Below are 23,312 nucleotides of genomic sequence, written 5' to 3' on the forward strand. Positions count from 1 at the left end.
CAGTTTCTTATGACCTAAATTGCTACCATTCACTTGGCACTTTCAATAAACCAGGTATATTTCATGTACTTTCTACTATGGAGAAGGTATTATAGATGGCAAACATGAGACTCTGAGAGGCTAAGTGACTTGGGAGTAGGTAAAAAGGCTTCAAGACTCGGGTGCATTGACCCCTGAATCTATGCTTGATGCACTCTCCTGTGCTCTGGTTGCTCATCTCCAGCTCCCAGAAGGCATCTCCTGCCAGCACAATCCTGTTCAGCTGACTGCTCAGCTCCCCTTGGTACTCATGGCATTGATGCAGTCATAGGTTACAGCCTGGCATTACTGCTATCAAAGAATAGCAGAGCCAGAAGGGTCCTTTGGAGTGGTCAAGTCCAACAACCTCACTTAAACATGGGGCTTTGAAGTTCACAGAGAGCTATGGAGTTACCCAAGATCACACGGCAAAATCAGGGCAGAGTCAAGACCAGCCCCCATACTAACCCTTTTCCTTGCTGTGTGTGTGTGTGTGTGTGTGTGTGTGTGTGTGTTGCAAAATGTCCTGACCTACAGTATTTCATATGCTCCTTGCCATTCCTCTGTGCCATAGATGTGTTACCTCTAAATAACAGATGGTGAGACAAGCCAATGGAGGTGAAGAGACTTGCCTGAGGTCACACAGCTGGGTAAGTGACAACCATGGGACACTCAGGAAGAGCTGAATTTAAAATGTGGTCCTGGGTGGTAATTGTAAGGACTCAGAAGAGAATCCCACAGACATCTAAGCTTAAGAAACAAAGTTCAGACAGGCCTTAGAGGCTGGAGGTAGCAAGTCTGGAAGCAGAGTCACGCTCTCTGCTGCTCAGCTATGTGAGGTCTCCTTCTCTGCTTCCCAGAATGCCTGCTATTTTATCATCAATGCAAGACCTCCCTTTTTCTTCTCTATAACTTCAGTTTCCCTGTGATTTTGAATTACCATCACACCAGCTTTGCATTGTCAGTATCTCAGCCCACCTATAGCTCACTGACAGACTTTCAGTGTCATCATTTTAAATTCTCAGCAGAGAATTTTCTTCCAGCTTGGGACAAGTGTACATCCTTAGCAGAATTCGGAGTGGCTGGGGGTTGGCTGGGTCCCCTGCTACAAACTTGGCCACCTGATGCCTTCTGTGGACGAGGGTGGTTTCCAGGGAAGGGTCTATGGGCAGTCAGACAGCCTATCTTCTATTAAGTCCGAATCCAGAGCTTCTGACTTATTTCCCAGTGCCAGGACTACCTTAACTTTCTTTCCCTTTTCATCCAATTCAACAAAGGTTTAACCAACTCTTTTTTTGTGTGCAACTTTCTGTGCAAGATGCTCTGTGTGTGATTCAACTTCTATCAACTCTGTCCTCCCTCCCGCAAGGCCAAGGACAGAACAGGGACGTTCTGTTTGTCTTTAACAAGTAGATCACCATGCAGAACCTTGGCAAAAAGAACAACAGCTCAGTATCCGAGTTCATTCTCCTTGGCTTCTCCAGTGACTCAGAGGTCAGGATGACCCTGTTCGCTTTCTTCCTCCTCCTCTACCTCACCACCCTTCTGGGCAATGGACTCATCATCACCCTGATCTACCTGGATTCACACCTCCACACGCCCATGTATTTCTTTCTCAGTATCCTCTCCTTGGTGGACATGAGCTATGTAACCACCACCATGCCCCAGATGTTGGCTAATCTGGTGTGTCCAAGGATGACTATCTCTTGGGGAGCTTGTGTGGCCCAGATGTTCATCTTCCTGGTCCTGGGCATTGCCGAGTGTGTCCTCTATGCCATTATGGCCTATGACAGATATGTAGCCATTTGCTTCCCCCTTCACTACACCCTACTCATGAGCCGTCCTGTTTGTATCAAGATGGTCACAGTCTGTGGGTCCATCAGCATAACTGGGGCCCTTATCTACACTGTCTTCACCATGCGCCTGCCTTTTTGTGGTCCCCACAAGATTAACCACTTCTTCTGTGAGGTCCCTGCTGTTCTGAAGTTGGCCTGTGCAGACACATCCCTCAATGACCAGCTGGATTTCATCTTGGGTTTCATCCTGCTGTTGGTCCCCCTCTCCCTCATCCTGGCCTCTTATGTTCGCATCTTTATCTCCATCTTGAGAATCCGTTCATCCCAGGGGAGGCTCAAGTCCTTCTCTACATGTGCTTCCCATGTCACTGTCGTCACCATGTTCTATGGGCCAGCCATGATCATGTACATGAGGCCTGGCTCCTGGTACAACCCAGAGCGGGACAAGAAGCTAGCCCTGTTCTACAATGTTGTCTCTGCCTTCCTGAACCCCATCATCTACAGCCTCCGAAACAAGGATGTGAAGGGGGCCCTTCTGAAAGTACTTGGAAGACAGATGGCTCAGTGACCTTTCAGAGTTGTCCAGACTCATGATGGAGCACATGTGGTTTCATAAAAATATAATACATCAGCTCTGAACACCCTGAGTCTTCCTGGGTTTGTAAGCAGCTGGGAGAGGGTGTGACATCCCTAAACTGAAGATCTTCCCGTTGGTTGGAAAACTTTCAGCTGCCACCACCCACTGACTCAGTTAAGTAGTGAAAGCAAAGGATTTCTTCTACAAAGATTATATCTTTATGGCTCAAGGCCATTGCTTTATTACTTTATTGATTTTCCTGGTTATTTTTCTTGCCTTTGAAAATGTATGTCAGTGCAATATGATCACAGCCAAACGTTTAGCATGTGTACATGCTTTTCCACAGGGTAAAGGATTTGGGGATGAAAATGGCATAAAGAGTAGACAGATTGTGCAGGAAGACAGTCTTGCCTTACTGTCTGCCATGCATTTACAGATAATATTTAGCATTGCTCTTTGCACTAGACGTTATAAAATCTAAGCTACAGTTATTTTAGACATAGCTGTGTAACTGTTTGGCAAATAATTTATCTCAACTTGTGAAACTGAGTCTGACCTGACTTAATTTTTAAATCTTTTTTTAAAGGATGAAATAATTACAGAGAAAATTGAAGTGGTTCTTCGAATATTACCAACCCCCTTGAATTAATCACTATGATTAAACTGAAGTTTATTCAATGTATTTTTAAGTTTTTGCTACATACAATTGTATCAATGAACAATATATAGAATTATTCTTGTATAAGTTTAATTTTCTTAATGGTAGTGTGAGGTCAGTATCACTGACAAAATTTTAATTCAACATCATGATTCTGACATCCACTCATTTGATAATAGGCCTCGCTTATTCCCTTTGACAAGCATTTGAATATATCACACTTTATTATCTACTATTGAACACTGTTTATTTCCAATTTTTCACTGTTTAAATAATTCTGCAACTAATATCCTTGGACATTTTTTCATATATAATTTTTTTCCTAGGATTTATGTATATTGAACTTTGAAGATTGTAGGAAAAAAAAGAAAATTTAAATTTACTAGATATTCCTAAATTATTTTTCCAAGTAATTGCACCAATCTACACATTTCATTCCCACCAATATTTGATATTGTGTATGTATCTCAAACATCCTAATTTTCTTGTCTATCACATAAATGGAAAGTGGCAGCGTTATTTTTTGTTTCATTTGTATTTCCCTAGTTGCTGGAGAATCTAACTTCTTTTGGTAAGATTGTTTGTAATATTGTCAAGAGTGTATAGTTAGTTCTGAAGTCAGACTTATGTGTTCTAATCCCAACTCTACCTACCCTTTAATAGCTCAGTGATGATGGGAAAGGTACCTCATTTCTCTGAGTTTCTGTTTCCTCTTCTGGTATGGAAAGAAAATACCAGGTAGTATACACTTCAGAGAGTTACTGGAAGTATTAATAAGATAATACATGTAAAGCACTCATCACAGTGAGTAAAAAATGTTAAGTGTTCAATAATATAAGATATTGTTTGCCCTTTTTTTGACTTGTAGTTTGTTATATACATTTTGGATATTAATTGTCTATTACATGCATTGAATATGTCTTCTTTTAGATATTTATTTGTTTTTTCTTTTTAATTGCAAAAGTCAGAGGCAAACAAAAGGAAGAAAATGAAAAATGACCATTACCTTAGACCTGGAGATAACTACTATTAACATTTTAGTGTTTATGTTTCAGGGTTTAAAATTTATTAAGTGTTTGTATTATATTTTTGAAGTTATATATTATAATACAATTGTTAAACAATTTATTATTTGTTTTCATGATTTTAAAAATTGAATTATAGCTGAACCAGTTTGGCTCAGTGGATAGATCGTCAGCTTGCGGACTGAAGGGTCCCAGGTTCGATTCCGGTCAGGGGCATGTACCTTGGTTGCAGGGGCATCCTGAGTGGGGGGTGTGCAGGAGGCAGCTGATGGATGATTCTCTCTCATCAATGTTTCTAACTCTCTATTCCTCTCTCTTCCTCTCTGTAAAAAATCAATAAAATATATACTTTAAAAAAATTGAATTATAAAGTATGTATTTTATAACTTGATTTAATCACTCAACAATAGGTTTGGGTATATATTCATGTTGGTTTATTTTTACTGCTAAAGAATATTTTTTATTTTCTTTTGATATATAGAATAGAATAATAACTTAATAAGTAGAATTCTTAATGAACTTATGAACTTTTTTCTTTATGTTTTTTTCTTCTCCATCAAAAATTTCCCTGAGCCCATTAATTCATGAAGAAACTCATAAGACATTAAGATTAGTTCAAGGGATAATTTGACTTATAGAAATTTATGTTTTCTACTGAACATTTGCATTGGTGTGAGTATGAATCATTTCATTACTCTAGATAGGAATAATTTGCATTGCTATAGTTTCCTATAACTTCACAACTACACCTGCAGAGCTGTTAAATGACCTAGTCCATATAAGGTCAATTAAAGAATGCACCCTTATAGGTCAGATAATCCTCAGAGGATCTGCTAGGCAACACCAAGAGGGCCTTTTTGCAAGTCTTAGATTATGTTTTTCTGACAATATTCACTCTTATGATTTAAATAATCTTCAAATATTATCCCTAATCACAAAACAAAGCTGGTCTTTGCAAACACATTTTAAATAGGATGAATAAAAAGAGAAATCTACAGACAGATACCGCAAAGAGAATCTTCAGACCATTAAATTAAAGAGACTATCCTAAGTGTAGCCAAAGGAGGGGGGTGCCAGATTTTTTTTATTTTTTTATTATTTTTTCCCAGATATTTTTAAAAGAGCTAAATGACAGCCATCATTCTTCTGAATAACAACAGTGGAAATGTGCTAAAAGAAAACAACTACCACACATGTTTTTCATTTATTTCTCTCTCTTTTTTTTTTTCTAACTTAAATTATTTTGAAAGTCATTTGAAAGACATTAAGACTCCACGGATATAGATTCCAAATTCATATTTTGTTCAACCACTGTCACTGGTCTCTGTCATGCCAAAAAGTTGATTTATTTGGTAATTCCTATTATTAGCTTCCTGAAGAAGAGATCTTTTCTCATAAGCCATCTTATTATTATTATTGTTGTTGTTGTTATTCCTTTTTTTTTTTTTAAGAGCAGAACTTAATTTCCAGAAATAGTATGTTTGTTGGAGATCAGTATTTAAAAAAATATTAAGGTAGATCTAATATGTTCAATGAAGTGAAGGTTCAGCCAGAGAAATGGAGAGATTCTCTAGTGTTTGCTTATCAACTTTTTTCTAATTTATTTATTTTAGAAAGAGAAAGAAGAGAGAGACAGAGATTTGCTGTTCCACTTATTAATGGAGTCATTGGTTGATTCTTGTATGTGCCCTGACTAGGATCGAACCCATAACCTTGGTGTATAGGGACATGCTCTAACCAACTGAGCTACCCGGCCAGGCTATTTGCTTATCATCTTGCTGCCCAGAAATATGCACATGGAAGTGGCATTCAGGAATACAGTCCTGTACCAAGTTGTTCTCTCTCTGCATCTTAAATAATCATCATTGGTCCTCCTGGTAAAGCTCATGGAGCACAAGGCTCCTCTTCTGGGCCCGATCTTGGAAGGCGGCTCTGTAAATTTCCAGTTTTATGTTGATGGCAATGCCATACAATATTAAATATATATATATATATATATATATATATATATATATATATATATATATTATTTTTTACAGAGAAGAAGGGAGATAGAGTTAGAAACATCGATGAGAGAGAAACACAGACCAGCTGCCTCTTGCACGCCCCCTACTGGGGATGTGCCTGCAACCAAGGTTCATGCCCTTGACCAGAATCGAACTCAGGACCCTTCAGTTCGCAGGCCGACGCTCTATCCACTGAGCCAAACCGGTTTCGGCAATGCCATACATTATTTTGAAAAGTGGTTTTTATTTTCTTTCTGGTCATTAAAAAAAATTATTTTGTTAATTCTCACCTCAGGATTTTTTTTTTTTCTTTCTCTCTTTTTTTTTTTTTAAGAGAGAATGAAATGGAGGGAGGTTGTTGAATTCAGGCCCTGCCACATGGAAAAGTCCCTGAGCTTTCAGCCTGGGCAGACAGGGAGAGGGTGTCCCAGTCAGGGCCAGGGAATGCTGGGAAAGGAACAGCTCTCCGGAGGTAGGCGGTTCGCTCTGGGGAGGGTCTGAGAGAGAACCTGAGATTCAGCTGGACACGGCCCACCAAGTCCTGAGCGCCCCGTGGGCGGAGAAAGGGGCCTCCACGGCCCGCCAAGTGCTGCAGCGGACTCCATGCTGGGGTCAGGATCAGAAGGGCAGGCAGGGAAGAGAGAGACCCTGCCATCAAGGAGAACGTGCCACGCCCTCAGTGTCGCCTCAAGAGTGGCCAGTCAGAAGGAGAGGGAGGGGACTTCATCCAGGGAGTGCAGCGTACAGCGAGGCTCCAGGACTCCAGCTCTGACTTCCCGCTACCTATGGCGCCCAGGAGGCCGGCCAGTATGAGCCGGGATGGCCCCGCCTAAGGAGCCCTCCTGTCTCAGAGGCCAGCTCTCACAGGCCTCTCCCACTGTGGCTCTCAGCTTCCTGCCCAAGCCCAGGCTGGGTCCTGCAGGGACATATTGGGCCAAGTTCCAAATGTAACTCCACTCCCCCCGGGGCTGGTGGTAGGGCCTTCTCACACTTAGAAAGGATGGAGCCTGAAGTTTATCCTGCCCTCCAGGCAGGACTGAATCCACTTCGGCCAGCAGTTGCTGCCTCACCGTCTCAGGACCGCAGGATGCAGGTGCTTTCTGTCACCTGTCAAGTCCTTGGTGCTGCAATCCTTAGGGAGTGAGGTGCCTCAGCCAGAGACTGGCCCCTTCTCTTCTGCTTGAGGAAAGCTTCTCACCAAGGGATTTGAAATGCCGGACAGAATACACCCTCCAGCCGAAACCGATTTGACTCAGTGGATAGAGCGTCAGTCTGCGGACAGAAAAAACCCCAGGTGCGGACTGAAAAATCCCAGATTCGATTCCCGTCAAGGGCATGTACCTTGGTGGCGGGCACATCCCCAGTAGGGGTGTGCAGGAGGCAGCTGATCGATGTTTCTCTCTCATCAATGTTTCTAACTCTCTCTCTCTCCCTTCCTCTCTGTAAAAAAAATCAATAAAATATATTAAAGAAAAAAAAAGAAAAAGAAAAAGAAAGAAAGAAAGAAAGAAAGAAAGAAAGAAAAAGAAGAAAGGAAGGAAGGAAGAAGGAAGGAAGGAAGGAAGGAAGGAAGGAAGGAAGGAAGGAAGGAAGGAAGAAAGAAAGAAAAAAGAACACACCATCCAAAGGCTGAGACCTGAGAGGCCACTGGGCAGTGAAAGACCACCATGGGCACTGTGCTTTATAAGACATATTAAAATGTACCCATATCCCACATTCAATATAATGAACCTAGCACTATGTATCTATATAGCAAGTTATAGACTTCTATATCTTATATATAATCTTACCATTCTATAGCTTATATACATGAGTTTCCATTGACTTTGAGGTTGACTGAAATTATCTTAGAAAAGGGGAAAATATTATTTCATGGCCACTTGTTTCTGTTCATTTGTGTTTTTTATACCTTTTCATTTCCCTTTTCCTCTTGTTCCTAATAAAAATCCATTTTGGAAAACCACCGCCTGTCTTGGGCGATCTCAAGGAAGAAGGACTCTACCCTGACCACTTCAGGTTGAGGAAAATTTGAGAGGGGAGAGTGGGCCTACTCTTACCCCCAGATGCAAAATTTAGGTAGTCCAGAGAGAGGTTAAAACTCAGTGGGGAGTTTTGTGCTCTGTTCCCTCTTGCTTGGAGGGACCTTCCCCAAAACTCTGTTTATTCCTAATGGAATCTTCACAAAGGTACATTGTTTTCCCACAGGCTTCACCAATCTGCAGGTTCCTGTTACTGGGCATCACCCATAGTTACCGGCTTTTGCCTTGGCTTGCTGGCGCAGGAACTCCAGCATCCAACAATGCACTCCCCATGACGTTCTCTGGACAACTCCCATAAGGTAACATGCGGCCCTTAGGTTCTTCTTACCCAGCCCCTTGCTAATTAATGCACATTCCTATGAAACTCCTTGCAAAAAAAAACACCCCTGAATTTTCCTGGCCAGAATTATTTAACACGAGTGCCTGTGCCTTCTGCAAGAAATCAAGGCTAGCCGAGACCGGTTTGGCTCAATGGATAGAGCATCGGCTTGGGGACTGAAGGGTCCCGGGTTCGATTCCGGTCAAGGGCATGTACCTTGGTTGCGGGCATATCCCCAGTAGGGGGCGTGCAAGAGGCAGCTGATCGATGACTCTCTCACATCGATGTTTCTAACTCTCTATCTCTCTCCCTTCCTCTCTGTACAAAATCAATAAAATATATTTTAAAAAAAAGAAAAAGAAATCAAGGCTACAGGTTTACATCGTCCTCAAAGGTATTATATCCTAGGCCACCGGGAATGCTGGAAAAGGAAGTCCTCCAGAGGTAGGAGATTCCCAACAGGACAGGCACAGGCCACCAGCGCTGAGGCCTCCAGCCATCGTGTTGTGTAAATAATGAAGCAAAAGCAAAAGGCAGATAACAAAACAAGGTATATAACTGCAATATGCTTGCAGACATCTGAAGAATATCGTTAATATAGAAAGGGCTTTTGTGAATTTGCAAGAAAAAGTCAGTCACCCTGGAAAACTGCCAACAGATATGAACAGTTCATAAAAGAAATCCAAGTAATCAATAGGCATATGGGGAAATGCCACCAAAGACATGAACACTAAAATACCAATGCCATACCAGCTTTTCACCTTTGAAACTGGCTAAGAGTTTTTAAGCAATCAGGGGTGACCAGAAGACAATGAATCATCGACCTTCACACATTGCCGGTGGGAGTATAAATTGATCTTTTTTGCCAGAGGATCTTGCTTTAGGTATCAAGAACCTTAAATACTTTGGCCTAATGCTTCAGTGTTAGGACATTTTAGGGACTAAATATCAGAAGTGCAGGAAAAATAACACAACAATTTTCATTGTGTTACCTAAGATATGGGAACATTGTAACCAAGTAAAAATACTTTTGTAATAGTGAATGACTTAAATATATTACTTAAATACATAACACAGGGTGGGGAAAGTAGTTTTACACTTATAATACAAATAAATAATATAATAATTAATACATAATGCAAGAATAAACTGTGTTTTGCATACTCACAACTTTAAGCCTATTTTCCCCACACACATTGTACATTGAATATTTAGCATATTTAAATTAAAAAGTCTAAAGTTTATACTACAGGTCTACTGAGACAGGTGGTATGATATTGTCCTTGCAGTTGGCTAAATCTTTGTTCTCAAACTGAAGAGTACTTAGAAATCACCTATAGAATCTCTTCAAATGCAAATTCTGATTCCATAGGTAGAGGGTGCCAAGATGGCATTTCTTAACCACTCAGAAGTGATGCTGATGATGCTAATTCATAGATGACTACCTGATTAGCAAAAGTCTAAATCACAAGGGAGAAACATTTGGCATGAACCAATGGCACCGCATCATGATAGTCATGCCCTTATAATCCCCTCCCCTAGAATTTGGGCAGGACCTAGTATTTCATTTCTCTTAATCGCAATACCCCAAAAATGAGAGGGCAGTACTTTCAATATTAGGTTGCAAAAGACCCAGGTTCAGCATTGCTCTCAATCTCTCTTGCTTACTCTCATGAAGCCAACTGCCACATGGTGTGCTGCTCTAGGGAGAGGTTCACGTGGAAGGAACTGCTGGACAATAGTCAAGAAGGAAATGAGACCCTCAGTCTAACAGCCTGTCAGGAGCAGAATCTTAGCAACAGTCAAGTGTGCTTGGCAGCAGTCCTTTCCCAGGCGAGCCTTAGGATATCTGCAGCTCCAGATGGCACCTTCATTGCAGTCTTGTGAGGGCCCATAATCCAGAGGACCCAGCTAACCACTCATATTCTTGATCCACAGAAAGTGCAATAAATAAATAAATAAATAAATAAATAAATAAAATATATATACAATATATGTAATAAATGTTGTCATAAACCATGAAATTGTGGGGGTAATTTGTTACACAGCAATAAATAACTGATGCAGAAGAACTGCAAAGAGTTATAAGGAAACTTTGAGAAATGATGATGATAATGATCTTGATTATGGTGATGGTTTTGCATATATATATATATATATATATATATATATATATATACACACACACATACATACACACACACACACACACACACACTAGAGGCCCGGCGCATGAAATTCATGAATGGGTACAGTCCCTTGTCCTGGCCTGCAATCAGGGCCATCTTCCCTGGCTGCTGGGCAGCTGGCCCCACCCCCTTCCACCACCCTCCCCTGGTTCTCCAATCACCCAAATCAGAGCCTGCTGGCTGGGAGAAGGGACCAAGAGGTTGGCTAGCAGGCTCTAATCTGGAGGTTAAGTCCTGCTGGCTGGGGGCAGCTCCTATGTTGAGCGTCTGCCCACTGGTGGTCAGTGCACATCATAGCTACCAACTGCTGTTCAGTTGATTTGCATATTACCCTTTTATTATATAGGATATATTTCAGGACTCATCAAATTGTATTCTTTCAATGTCTTTTGTTCACTGTATGTCAGCATATTTCAATAAAGTTGAAAATGCATTATGGAAGTATCTGGGTAGGATATTTTCACCCAATTTTCACTCCTTTATACAGACATCATTCCAGAAAAACAAAGCTTCTTTCTTTAATGACATGAGGGCTTATGTGCCTTAAATTCATACTCTAGTACTGGTTGAAAAATGACCCATATTTCACTTCCCTGAACTCTATTTTATATGCTTCCCTTTTATTTATCTCAAATTGTTCTTACATTTTTCTTAAGTTGAGCTACAGTGGGGTCACTGATCTAGGAGTTAGCATATGCCCACTACTTTGAATTTGTTTTATGAGTCCAGAGCTCAATCACTCAATCTCCTATTCATTTAGTAATAGAAAGATGACGATTATGCCAATTCTTGGCCAGATCTTACAAACTGGTAATTAAACAATGAATTAAATGTATGACTTGCCTTCAGTAAGTCAGTTCACTGTCTGGTGTCATCAAGCTTGAGGAACACCTACTGCCACAGCCTTCTGAGAGTTCTCCTTCATCATCTCACTGAATCTAGCCCATTCAGGTATCACATGTGCTCACTGACGTTGGGAAGAATTTGGATGGAAAAGTCATGTAGGCTGTGTCCAAGGTTTGTTGCTGGTACCCATGTTCCTGAGACTTCATTCTAGTGTTTTGCCCCCGTCTGTCACTCCTAGGAAAGCCCTCTTCACATCTTAGTTCCTAAGACTATAGATGATGGAGTTGAGGAAGGCGGAAATGACATTGTAGAACAGAGCCAGCTTTTTGTCCTTTTATGAAGAGGCCTCAGAGCCAGGTCTTATTTACATAACCAAAAATCGAATAGAGAACATAGTAACCATGGTGATGTGGGAAGCAGCAAACTTTCTGATGTAGACAATGATGATAAGGAAAAGTGGGACCAACAGAAGGATGAAGCCCAGGTTGAAGTTCACCTGGTCACTGAGAGATGTGTCCACACAGGCTAATTTGGAGACTGCAGGTACTTCACAGAAGTGATTGATCTCATTGGGACTGCAAGAGGGAAGAATTATTAGCAGATGATACCCCAGAATCCACAGATGGCCACCACTCACCCACATAACAACAACAAAAAAAAAAAGCTCAGGAAGACTTTATATATCAAGGATGGCAAACAGCCACATACCTGTCATAAACCACCATTGCAAAACATCAAGACTCAGTGATTTCCAGCGTCAGGGAGCTGTACATCCGGGCCATTCATCCAATGCAGCTAACGGTCTTATTCTTGCAAACCAGACGGACCAGCATGTGGGACACTGTAGTAGTGACATAGCCCGTATTCAGAATGGATGTGACTGAGGAAAAAGCGCATGGGTGTGTGGAGGCAAGAATACATGCACATCAAGATGATAATAAGCCCATTTCCCGGAGGGAGATGAGGTAACGGAGAGGAAGACAATAGAATAACACTTATCTCTATGTTAGTGGAGAATCCTAGCAGAATAAGCTCAGTAAGAGACCTGTGGCTTCCCCAGAGGAAATCTTGCATCCCTCTCCTATTGCAGAGAAATAACAGAACCATCATTAATCAGGTGAAATCTCCAAATCTAGTAGCAAAGTAACTGCATCTTAGGACCCCTGCAAAGTTGGGGACCAAATTTTTAAAAAGAATTTTTATTTCATATGAAACAGTATGTTCATATTAATACTATTTAACCCCAATTTATTCTGAGACCACAGATATAAATTCCACACTTCAAAATGTAGAACTTGCAAGAGGAGGGTCTAAAACTGTGCCTTGTGTTTCATGGATAGTTCATGAAGCTTATAAAAGATTTCAAAGAGGTCAAAGAAAGAATTGAGTATTTGAGAATATTTACTGTGAGTTTCATAACAAATGGGGATGTCTGCCCCCTTTGAAGATCCTCCCAAAAGGGGTTTCAGTGGGACCACTGAATAGCTTAATGGATACTCTGGAGTATACAGATAGCTGACTCAAGCCAAAAAACAACTATTATTTGTAAATAAGTTGTATTCCACGAAGAGTCAACATCATGTGTTTCTATGGATTAGAGTTGGGTGATACATCAGAGAGAGAGAGGGGGGAGGAGAGGTGAAGGGAGACAGAGAGAGGGAGATGTAAAATGCAAAGAATAAAAGAAGAGAAGAGGGAGGGAGGTAAGGAGGGAGGGAGGGAAGGAAGGAGGGAGGGAGGGAGGGAGGGAGGGAGGGAGGGAGGGAGGGAGGGAGGGAGGGAAGATGGCAGGAAGGAATGAAGGAAAGAAGGATGGCAGGAAACTTATTCTAGGATGCTATACATTCTAGATGCATATATTCTTAAGAAATGAAAGCTGTTCAGTCTCAAAGTAAAACAAACAAACAAACAAAAAAACCCAGATAATTAATAATCAAAAGATTCACAATAAAAGAAATATTAAAGAACCTCTTTAGGCTGAAGGAAAATGATCCTTGATGGAAGTGTGCAATTGAAAGAATGAATGAATACTAAAAATAGTAAATGTGAGGGTAAAACGATAAAATACTGTTTTTTAAAGCAACAAAAATAGCATTATTTTGTAGAGCATTAAATTTATACCCAGAAGTAGAATAGTGACAAAAATAGCCCAAAGAGTAGTAGGAGGAAATGGACTTAAGCTATTGGAAGATTTTTGCATTATTTGGGAAAGGATAACATAAATGAGACTGCAATAAGTCAAAGATGAATAGTTTAGTCTCTAGATCAGGTGTTAACCCACTTTTCTGTAAGGGGTCAGACAATAAATATATTAAGCTTTGAAAGCAATATGAAATTACTGTAACAAACTTTTATTTGCTTTTTCAGCCTTTAAAAAGTGCCAATCCTTCTTCCTCCTTCTCCTCCCTCCCTAGCCTTCCCTGCGAACAGATGTAGCAACGCCTCAGTCTCACTTTTTCTTATTTTTCTTCCCTTCCCCTTCTTTTTGTCTCTCTCTCCTTTTTTCCCCCTTCCTCCCTTTCACCATTTCCCAAATAAATAAATAAATAAATAAATGTCAATCCCTGTTCTGCAATGCCAAAGGAATAATAAAAAATAATAAAACTCAAAATGTAATACAGAATATGAAGGGATAATCAAAAGTTCTCAGTTTACCTTTAAAAAGGCAGGAAAAGTGAAATAAAGAAACAAAGAACACTTGGAACAAATGGAAAACAAGTAGTAAGATGATAGACAACCTAATTATAACACTACTAGAGGCCCAGGGCATGAATTCATGTACGGGTGGGGTCCCTCAGCTTGGCTGGTGGTCAAGGGCCTGCCGGTGCAGGGGAAGGACCATGGGAGGTTGGCTGTGAGAGTGCACAGACCACCACAGGGCAGCTTCTGCACTGAGCATCTGCCCCCTGGTGGTCAGTGTGCATCTGTCATTCAGTCGTTCAGTCATTCAGTTGTTTGGTCAGTTAGGCTTTTATATATATGGATGGCGGTAGAACGATGAGAGGTGATTGACACCTGTCTTCTCCAGTGGGGCAAACACATTTGTAATGTAGAACTCACACCTCTGATATATATCTTAGAGGGTGTGTGGACAAGTTGCAGCCTGTAGGAAGATATATTACAACATGGTAAAGAAATAAATCTAAGCTACTGGTGACCTTTTCTCTGCAGAAATTTCAGCTAGGGGAGATGCTGTGATCTGTATACAGAAGTATCCAAAAAGCTGTGTTAAAGAAGATGGATAAGAATTGCTCCACAAAGCCCCAAATTTAGAATTAAGTGTAAATTTCACCAGAGTCACAAGCTTCAGATTGACTAGAGAAAACATTCTGGCACTCAAAGCTGTTCATAGAGAGATGCAATGAGCTGCAGGCTGAATCTAGCTGACCATATATGTCAGGGATGCACTGGGATAAACCTGGACTTAGAAATAAAGAACTACTCCTGCCGAAACCGGTTTGGCTCAATGGGATAGAGCACATGTGTCAAACACAAGGCCCACGGGCCAAATCCGTCCCGCCAGGCCTTGCAATGTGGCCCGCACCGCGCTGTCATCACTGCACTCCGCTGTGTTTCCATCACAATGACAGTTTATGACTGTTCAGTAAACCATTCGGCCCGCGATTTAGGCTGGATTTTAGATTTTGGCCCCTTCTCTGATTGAGTTCGACACCCCTAGGATTGAGGACTGAGGGGTCCCGGGTTCGATTCCGGTCAAGGGCATGTATCTTGGTTGCGGGCATATCTCCGGTAGGGGGTGTGCAATAAGCAGCTTATCGATGACTCTCTCTCATTGATGTTTCTGACTCTCTATCTCTCTCCCTTCCTCTCTGTACAAAATCAATAAAATATATATTTTTTAAAAAAGTACTGTACTCCTGAGGCCCATCCCATCTGGAAGAACTTTTTAATCTTCTCTGTTCTCTTTATTATCTAACTTAACTTGTTCCTAATGCTTCATGCCCACAGCATTGTAGCAACCTGCCACTTGCGACTTCCATCCTCCAGTCCCCAATCACTCAGTCCTATAGCATTTGCTGGGAGCAATTTTAATGAGATAGCATTTTCGCTGTAATCTCTGTCTAATCAAGTATCCATAACACGGTGCAGGATGTAAGTGGGAAAGAGCAGATGTGCTTACAGGGGCGGAGGCGGAGGGAATGGGAACGAGGGATAGGTGAGCAGGCTTCAAAACCACACTCAGCCCACCCTCTCTGGTGGCTAGCAGGGAGCATCCCGGGACTGCAGGTATCTTGGTCCTATACATCTGCCTTGCTAACCCCTCCTCAATAACAGAGCCTCACGGGAACTCCCAATTTCAAAGTGGTCCCCCAAATTTCCTGGCAACTCCCTCTTTCCTCTCACATATCCTAATGCTGTCCTGTCAACTTTCCCCGCTTCCTTCTGCCACCCCCTTGTCTTGCCCACCTCCAAGGGTCCCACTGATTGGGAAGGGGACACCGGAGAGCCTAGCTCCCTCAGGCTCTCCAACAACAGTGCCTCCTCCTTTTTGTGTCTTCACCAGCACCTGAAGGCCAGATGCCTTGAGGGAGATGTACACATTACGTCAGATAAAAACAGAGAGGGGGATTAGGGCAGTCAGATAGAGGTAAGTAAACAAAAAAGCAAGTCAGAGAGATAGAGAAATGAGCAGAGGATCAACGGACAGAGCAGGAAGCACAGGCAGGAGGGATACACAGATGTGAGGGTTTACAGACAGTAGAGGGAGCCCCTGCTGCTCTTTACCTGCTGTTGGCTGGGCTCTGTGTGAGTGTGGGCCAGGAGTGTGAGGAGCTCTCCTTTGAAACTCCACGCCCAGGGGTCCTGATTCCCTGGGCAACACATCTGGTGACTTCCCAATGAGCTCCCAGCACCTCTGAATTTTCTGAGGTCTGAATATCAAGCGTGAACGTCATCACCTAGTACTAAAGACTGTATACAGCCAGTCTCCCGAGCCTCCCAGCCAAGCCTCAGCTGCTCCCCAAGGCCCTTGTTGCTCTGGTCAGGCCAGTCTTCTGCTTGTCCATGCCCTCCCATGCCCCCATTTCTCTGGATTCGTGTCAGACTGCATGGATCCCTGATTTCACACAGTTACCAGCTGTGTGATTTTGGGGCACGTTTCAAAAACCTGTCTTGGTCTCGAGGCCTGTGGACAGTGAAATAAAACCTGCTTAATAGGGTCTTAGGTGAAAATAAAATGAGTCAATAAGTATAAAGCTTTTAGGACTGCCTGGGTTATCAAAAGTGATCTATGAAGTTATTAATCTCCCAATTATGCACCTGCTATGCTCCCCACCTAAAGATCTTCTTCCCTCATTTCTTCAAGTCTCCCATAAATTCCAGATTCACCTTCCTCAAGAAAGCAGCTAGGAATACGTTGACCCTCTCTGCCTCCTGCTATGCATGACTCTCTATCACTGTTCTTGGGATTCCTGAGTGACCTATGAGGAGCGCTTCCCTCTAAGCCTTAGGAGTCCAGCTGCACCCTCCAGCCTAATACAACTGAATGACTTCTGTCTCAACATATATACCAGCTCCCTTGGGCACCGCCACTTTCTATCTTCCAACACACATTTCACCTCTCTCCCCTGGGCCAGATCTGAAGAAAGATAATTTAGAGCCAAGAAGAAAATTTTTCCTGTGAATAAGCACTTACAAACCAGTGTTTTCAGTGTGTTCAATGAGGTTTGTACTCAATGCAGGGGCTCTGAAGATGTCGCAGCTACGTTTTTCCAAGGGAGTGACATTTACATTAGGCCTTCAGCATGCAATAAAATATTCTATAAGGAAAGGAGTGAGAATCTTAGACACTGCAGGCAAACAAAGTCTGGGTAATATCAAAGTACACATAGCATGTCTGGGAAATAGAAAACTCTTTGGTGGGTTGACCTGAGAGTGGACATCTGAGTTGGAATTAGGAGAGAAGTTGGAGGAAAGCAAGAATAGGTTTAAAAATGCTCTTAAACCATAAGAATCTATTACCCTACTTGGGCAATGTGGAGCTCCTAGATTAAAAAAAAATAGGTATAGGGTTGAATACACATTTTTTTCTAAGAAGATATACAAATGGCCAACAGGTATATTAAAAATTGCCTCAACATCATTAATAACCAGGGAAATTGAAATCAAAACCTTCATGACACATCACTCACACCTTTTAGAATGGCTATAATGAAAAAGACAAGAGATGAAAATATTGCCAAGGATGTGAAGAAAAGATGATCCTGGTGCACTGTTGGTGGGAATATAAATTGATGTCTCCACTAAGGAAAACAGTATGGAGGTTTCTCAAAAATGATAAAAATAGAACAATCATTTGACTCAGCAATTTCACTTTTGAGTGTATAGTCAAAGAAAAGAACACAGGATGTTGAAAAGATATCTCTACGTCCATGTTTAATGCAGTAATATTCACAATAGCCAAGATATGGAAACAAACCAAATGTCCATCAACACTTGAATGGGTAAAGATGTGAGGTACACACACACACACACACACACACACACACACTGGAATATTACTCAGCCACGAGAAAGAAAAGAATCCTGCCATTTGCAACAATCTGGATGAACCTTAATGGCATTAAGTGAAATAAGATAAATAAGTCAAGAGGAAAATTTAGATCCCACTCCTATGTGAAATCTAAAAAACAAAAAGAAAAAATTTCAAAATCATAGAAAGAGAGGATAGTGAAGTGGTTGCCAGAGTGGGTAAGGGAAATAGGGAGAGGTTGGTAAAAGGATATGAAATTTTAGCTATTAGATGCATTAGGTCTGAGGAGCTCATGTAAAATATGATAATATAGTCAGTATTATAACTCAACCCAGCTGGTATGGCTTAGTGGTTAAGCATTGACCCAGGAAACAAGAAGTCACCAGTTCAATTTCCAATCAGGGTTCATGCTGGGGTTGCAGGTTCGATCCCCAGTAGGGGGCTTGCAGGAGGCAGCCAATTGATGTTCAATGTTTCTATCACTCTCCCTTCTCTTTCTCTAAAAATCAATAAAAATTTTTTAAAGATTATTATAGAATTGAAATTTGCTAAGACATTAGTACTTAAATGTTCTCGCACACACACAAAAAAAATGATAAATATATGAGTTGATGGATGTGTTAAGTAACTAGCTGGGGAAAATCCTTCCACAATGCAAATGTATATCAAATCACTAAAATGTACATTTAAATATCTTATAATTTTATGTTAATTATACCTCAATAAAGCTGAAACAAATTAAACTATATATACCTTTTGACCTAATAGTAAAAACGTGATTAGTATCATTATTATGTTATGATATCATTACATCCCTCCACCTTAGGAAAAAGAGAACAAAATTACATTTCTGTATGTCCACATTATACAAAGCTAAAGCATATTTTTTAAAAATCTGCAAGCAGACGTAACTCTGGTGTGGGGACTCGTATTGAAGGGAAGGTCAAAGGGGACTACTTACCTATATTATTTGAATGTTTATAATGAGTGTATTAATGTTTATCTGATAATTAGAAAAAGATTGTAAAGAAATTACAAGTAATAGCAATGGAAACACTTTAGGGGATTCTGATGTAACCAGGCTATCACTGTCACCTTTAGGGACCTACTAGCTCTGATCTTCAGTAACTGACTTGCATGCCAAGGTTCGTTCAAGGTGGAGGAAAACTTCTCAGGCAGTGTTGCCACCTGAATTCAAGGCCTGCCTTAAGATTGTGAATGTGGCTTTCCAAGAGCAATAGGAGAATTCCCAATGAGCTCTGTGTTAGTTTGCCACTTCCCAGGAGGATATAAGAACTATCAATTATACAGAAAACTACACTCTCCTTATCCCAATTAAGCTAGATACACTATCTTAATCGCTTTTTCTCCCCTCCACCCCCTGCTGTGAGTTTCCAAGTTTAGTCCCCAGTTACTGAGAGCCACTCTTGGGTGTCTCTGCCCCAGAAGTCCTCCTTACTGGCTATGGCCCAATTAAGCCACAGCTGAGAAGTCCTAGGAGACTTGTTAAATTCGGTGCTTAAGAATATGAAAGAAGCATCATTAAGAACTTCAGCTTATTACTCAGCTGGGACAGTATCAGGAAGTGGCTAATAACTAAGTGGCAAAGCAGGAAGATCAGAAGTGACTCAGTGTCCCTCAGAGGCATCTCAAAAAACTTGTTTTAACTTTTATCTAATTTTATCCCAGGTGTGTGCACTAGCTACTAAGCACATACCCAAAGCACCCGCACTTTCACCACCAGCAACACCCTGTTATTTTCATCATACATTACATCAGTGTTTTTCAACCTGTTTTGGGCAAAGGCACACTTGTTTCATGAAAAAAATCACGAGGCACACCACCATTAGAAAATGTTAAAAAATTTAACTCTGTGCCTATATTGACTATATATAAAGTAATTCTCTTGAATAGGAATCAAATAAACACAAAGAAAGTATTTTATAATTACTTTATTATGAAATATTAAGTAAACAAAATAGTGAAAAATTATAAAATTCTTGTCTTGTCTGCACCTACGGCACACCAGGCAACAGTGTGCCGCGGAACAGCGGTTGAAAAACGCTGCATTACATCATCATAACCTTGTCGCCCCATTAGTGTAGTCTCACTTTTATTCATCATCAGCGCCTAAGTCTCACCCTTTCTCTACTGCATTATCATTCTCAATATTACCACCTAACTCATCATCTCACCACCACCATCATCATCAGTATTGTGATTATCCCCCTTATCACTGCAAAATCATTCATGCCTTTCACCATTAAGTATAATTTCCACTATAGAGTTTTCATGGATATTCTTTCTCAGGTTTAAGTAGTCCCTTCTATTCTTACATAGGCTGAGAGTTTTTTTGAGAAATGGATGTTGAATTTTGTCAATGCTTTTTCTACATCTATTGAGATGGTCATATGGTTTTTAGTTTGTTATTATGATGAATTACAGTGATTTATTTTCTAATGTCAAATCAACTGAGAATCTCTACAGTAAGTCCCACTTGGTCATACTATATTATACTTTTGTGGTTGGCAGTTAGACAGACATGAGCAGAGTAAGGATGATAAGCCAGGTACAACAGGTCACCAGGACAGAAAGCCCTGGGTGCTCAGCAAAGGACAACTGTAGGGTGTGACCTCACCCTCAGGTGATTTTTCCTCCCCTAGTATATCATAGTCATGCAGTTTGGACCCCTGACCTTTCCTCCCTAAAGATAACATCTAGCCTCTGTTGTATTTCAGCTCCAGGCCCGGAAAAGCAGCAAAACCAGACAAGCAAAGCCAAGGCTGACCTCAGGATGAGCTGCATTGAGTAATGAATGACCTCCTACCTGGCACTCACCAATCAATCTGTGGAGACCCTTATCCTGAAAGGACACACTGGAAAGCTGCTGAATATTCTATTGAGATCTTCCCCTGGAACCTCCCCTAAGAGCTCCACCCTGAAAACCCTGAGGACGAGGACGAAGGGCAGAGAGCTCTCCCTTCAGAGAGCACACCGAGCCTTTCCCTTGTTCCTCCGTCCCTTCCCTCCTCCCCCCTGTTCCCCAGGCACATTACCATTAGCTTCCTCACTTCTAAGTCCAACGGCCCTTCCTTTACCTTTATATTTTGTTTACTAAATCCATTTCTTCTGTGAATTACTTCTTCTACCTCTGTGATTTTTCCAAATAAATGTTCTCATAAGTTGTGTGGGCTCTGAATTCTTTCCTATCGAGAACTCAAATGCCGAGGTTGCTGAGCCCAGGTCCCGTCTGACCCCACCAGTCTAACACTTGGTGCTGTCCTTCCATCCCTCAGTAGTATGATTGTCTGACCACTATGCTATACACTATATGTTAGAAAAAGAATAATAAGTGAAGAATTATATTAACTGGGAAAAAAATGAAGAATTCAGTGTGTGTCCTGAATCTGAGGATTGAGTTTTATCATTTCTGGAACAGACTTAGTTATTATCACTTCAAATATTTTTCTTCCTCATTCTCTCAAGTTGCTCCTTTTTGTACTTATTAGACATGTTAGACTTTTAAATTTTGTTCTACATACTTCTCAATATTATTGTCGTATTAAATGGTTCTTATAATCACATTTTAATATGCAGGCCAGGAGGGCCAAGGGCTGTTCACCAGCTAGATGTCCTACTGTGGAGTTAGATGGGATCAGGCAAGGGCTGGGAGGAGGGAAGACGTAGATAAGGATAGAATGAGCCAATGGTCAGAATGTGAGCAAGGTAAGCACAATGTACCAGTCAACCATGGAGCACCCTTCTCCTTGAATCCATGAGTAGGAACTAAAAGTGGGGAGATGAGGTCAAGAAGAGGTTGGCTGGTGTTTTTCTGAAAGAGCCAATAGAGGACAAGAGCAGAAAAATATAAACCCCTAGACCAGTGAGCTTCTCAGGCACCCAGATCTTTGTTACTTTCACTGTAATAAACTTCACTTCCCTTTGCTCACCCCTCCCTTTTGTCTGGGAATTCATTTTCAATTTCTCCAGACCCATGTCTCACTACCATTCAACTCAATTCTGACACTATCTGCCCGGAGATGGCATCAGATTCCACAGGTAAAGTATTCAGTCCCATAAGAATGCCTTCACATCTGATGCCAATTGCCTGTCCAGGTTGTCACCTGTGCTTCTGACCCACTGGCTATACATCAGCAGTTCCCACAACCCCCTTCTTGAGTTCAGTTAACTTGCTAAAGAGGCTCACAGAACTCAGAGGAACATTTTACTTATAAGATCACCAGTTTATTATAAAAGATAAGTAACTTGAGAACAGCTATATAAGAAAGGCCACAGAGCTTCCAGGCCCTCTCCAGACGTACCACCCTCCCAGCACCTCCATGTGTTCACCAGGTCAGAAGCTCTCCAAGCCCGGTCCTTTGGTGCTTTTATGGAGGCTTCACTGCACAGACATAACTTATTAAGTCATTGGCCATTGGTGACTGATTTAATCTCTAACTCCTCCCCCTTCCTTGGAGGACAGGGTGGGTAAGACTGAAAGTTTCAACCCTACTCTTATAATCACATGGTTGATTCCTCTGAAAACCAGCCCCCATCCTTAGGTGCTTTCTCAAAGTCACTTCATCCCTGACTACCCAGTTGTAGTGGAAAGGGTTATTTATCTTAAGTAATAAGACACCTATTTCACTTTTATGGTTCTGAAGGGATTTCAGGAACTAAGGTCAAGACACTAAATGTTAGAAAAGGTGTTCCCATTGTTCTTATTGCTCAGGAAATTCCAAGAGTTTTTAGGAATTGTAGACAAAAACTAACTACATATGAGAAATATATTTGGGTCATCTGAATGGTCAAATATATGTTTCTTTTAAATTACAACATCACACATTTTTTTCTTTTTTAAATCTCTTTGTGTTATCTCTTGATAATTCTCTCACATTTATCCTGTGGGAGCTAAAAATATTAATACTTTTCCTCCCACCTTCTAAGTTCTTCTGGCTGGGCTAATAACCAAATTAACAGAGACAGATTAACAGGAGAAAAATCAAAGTTTAATACATGTGCATGAGGAATTCACATAGACACATTAATTCCATGAAAATTCCTATTTGTTTTATAGTGTTCTATAGTGAAGCATTAGGTACATAAGACATTTTTAGACAAAGGGGGAAAAGAAGGAAGAGGGAATAGTATTAGATTTCAGAAGTGAAAATGGGCAATTTATAGGGAGAGCAGAACACACATGGCAGTAAAATCCTTGCTAAGATACTCAGAAACAATGGGACATTGTGGGTATCCCAAAAATAAAACATCCTCTGAAAATAAGACCTACTTACAGGTTTCCTTCTGAGTGAAATATAAGGCATCCCCCCAAAAATAAGGCCCTTC

General features: G+C 41.1%; 1 protein-coding gene and 1 pseudogene across 1 annotated transcript; one reads left to right on the forward strand and one right to left on the reverse strand.

Moving 5' to 3' along the window:
• Positions 1-1,437: 1,437 nt before the first annotated feature.
• Positions 1,438-2,382, forward strand: LOC118723673 (olfactory receptor 2A12-like). The gene has a single exon (XM_036446241.1). It carries the CDS (start codon positions 1,438-1,440, stop codon positions 2,380-2,382), a length of 945 nt encoding a protein of 314 aa, XP_036302134.1.
• Positions 2,383-11,640: 9,258 nt separating this feature from the next.
• LOC118723120 lies at positions 11,641-12,547 on the reverse strand (annotated as a pseudogene).
• Positions 12,548-23,312: the final 10,765 nt, after the last annotated feature.

This window comes from Pipistrellus kuhlii, unplaced genomic scaffold (assembly GCF_014108245.1).
Source record: "Pipistrellus kuhlii isolate mPipKuh1 unplaced genomic scaffold, mPipKuh1.p scaffold_m20_p_2, whole genome shotgun sequence".
Classification (NCBI taxonomy): Eukaryota; Metazoa; Chordata; class Mammalia; order Chiroptera; family Vespertilionidae; genus Pipistrellus; species Pipistrellus kuhlii.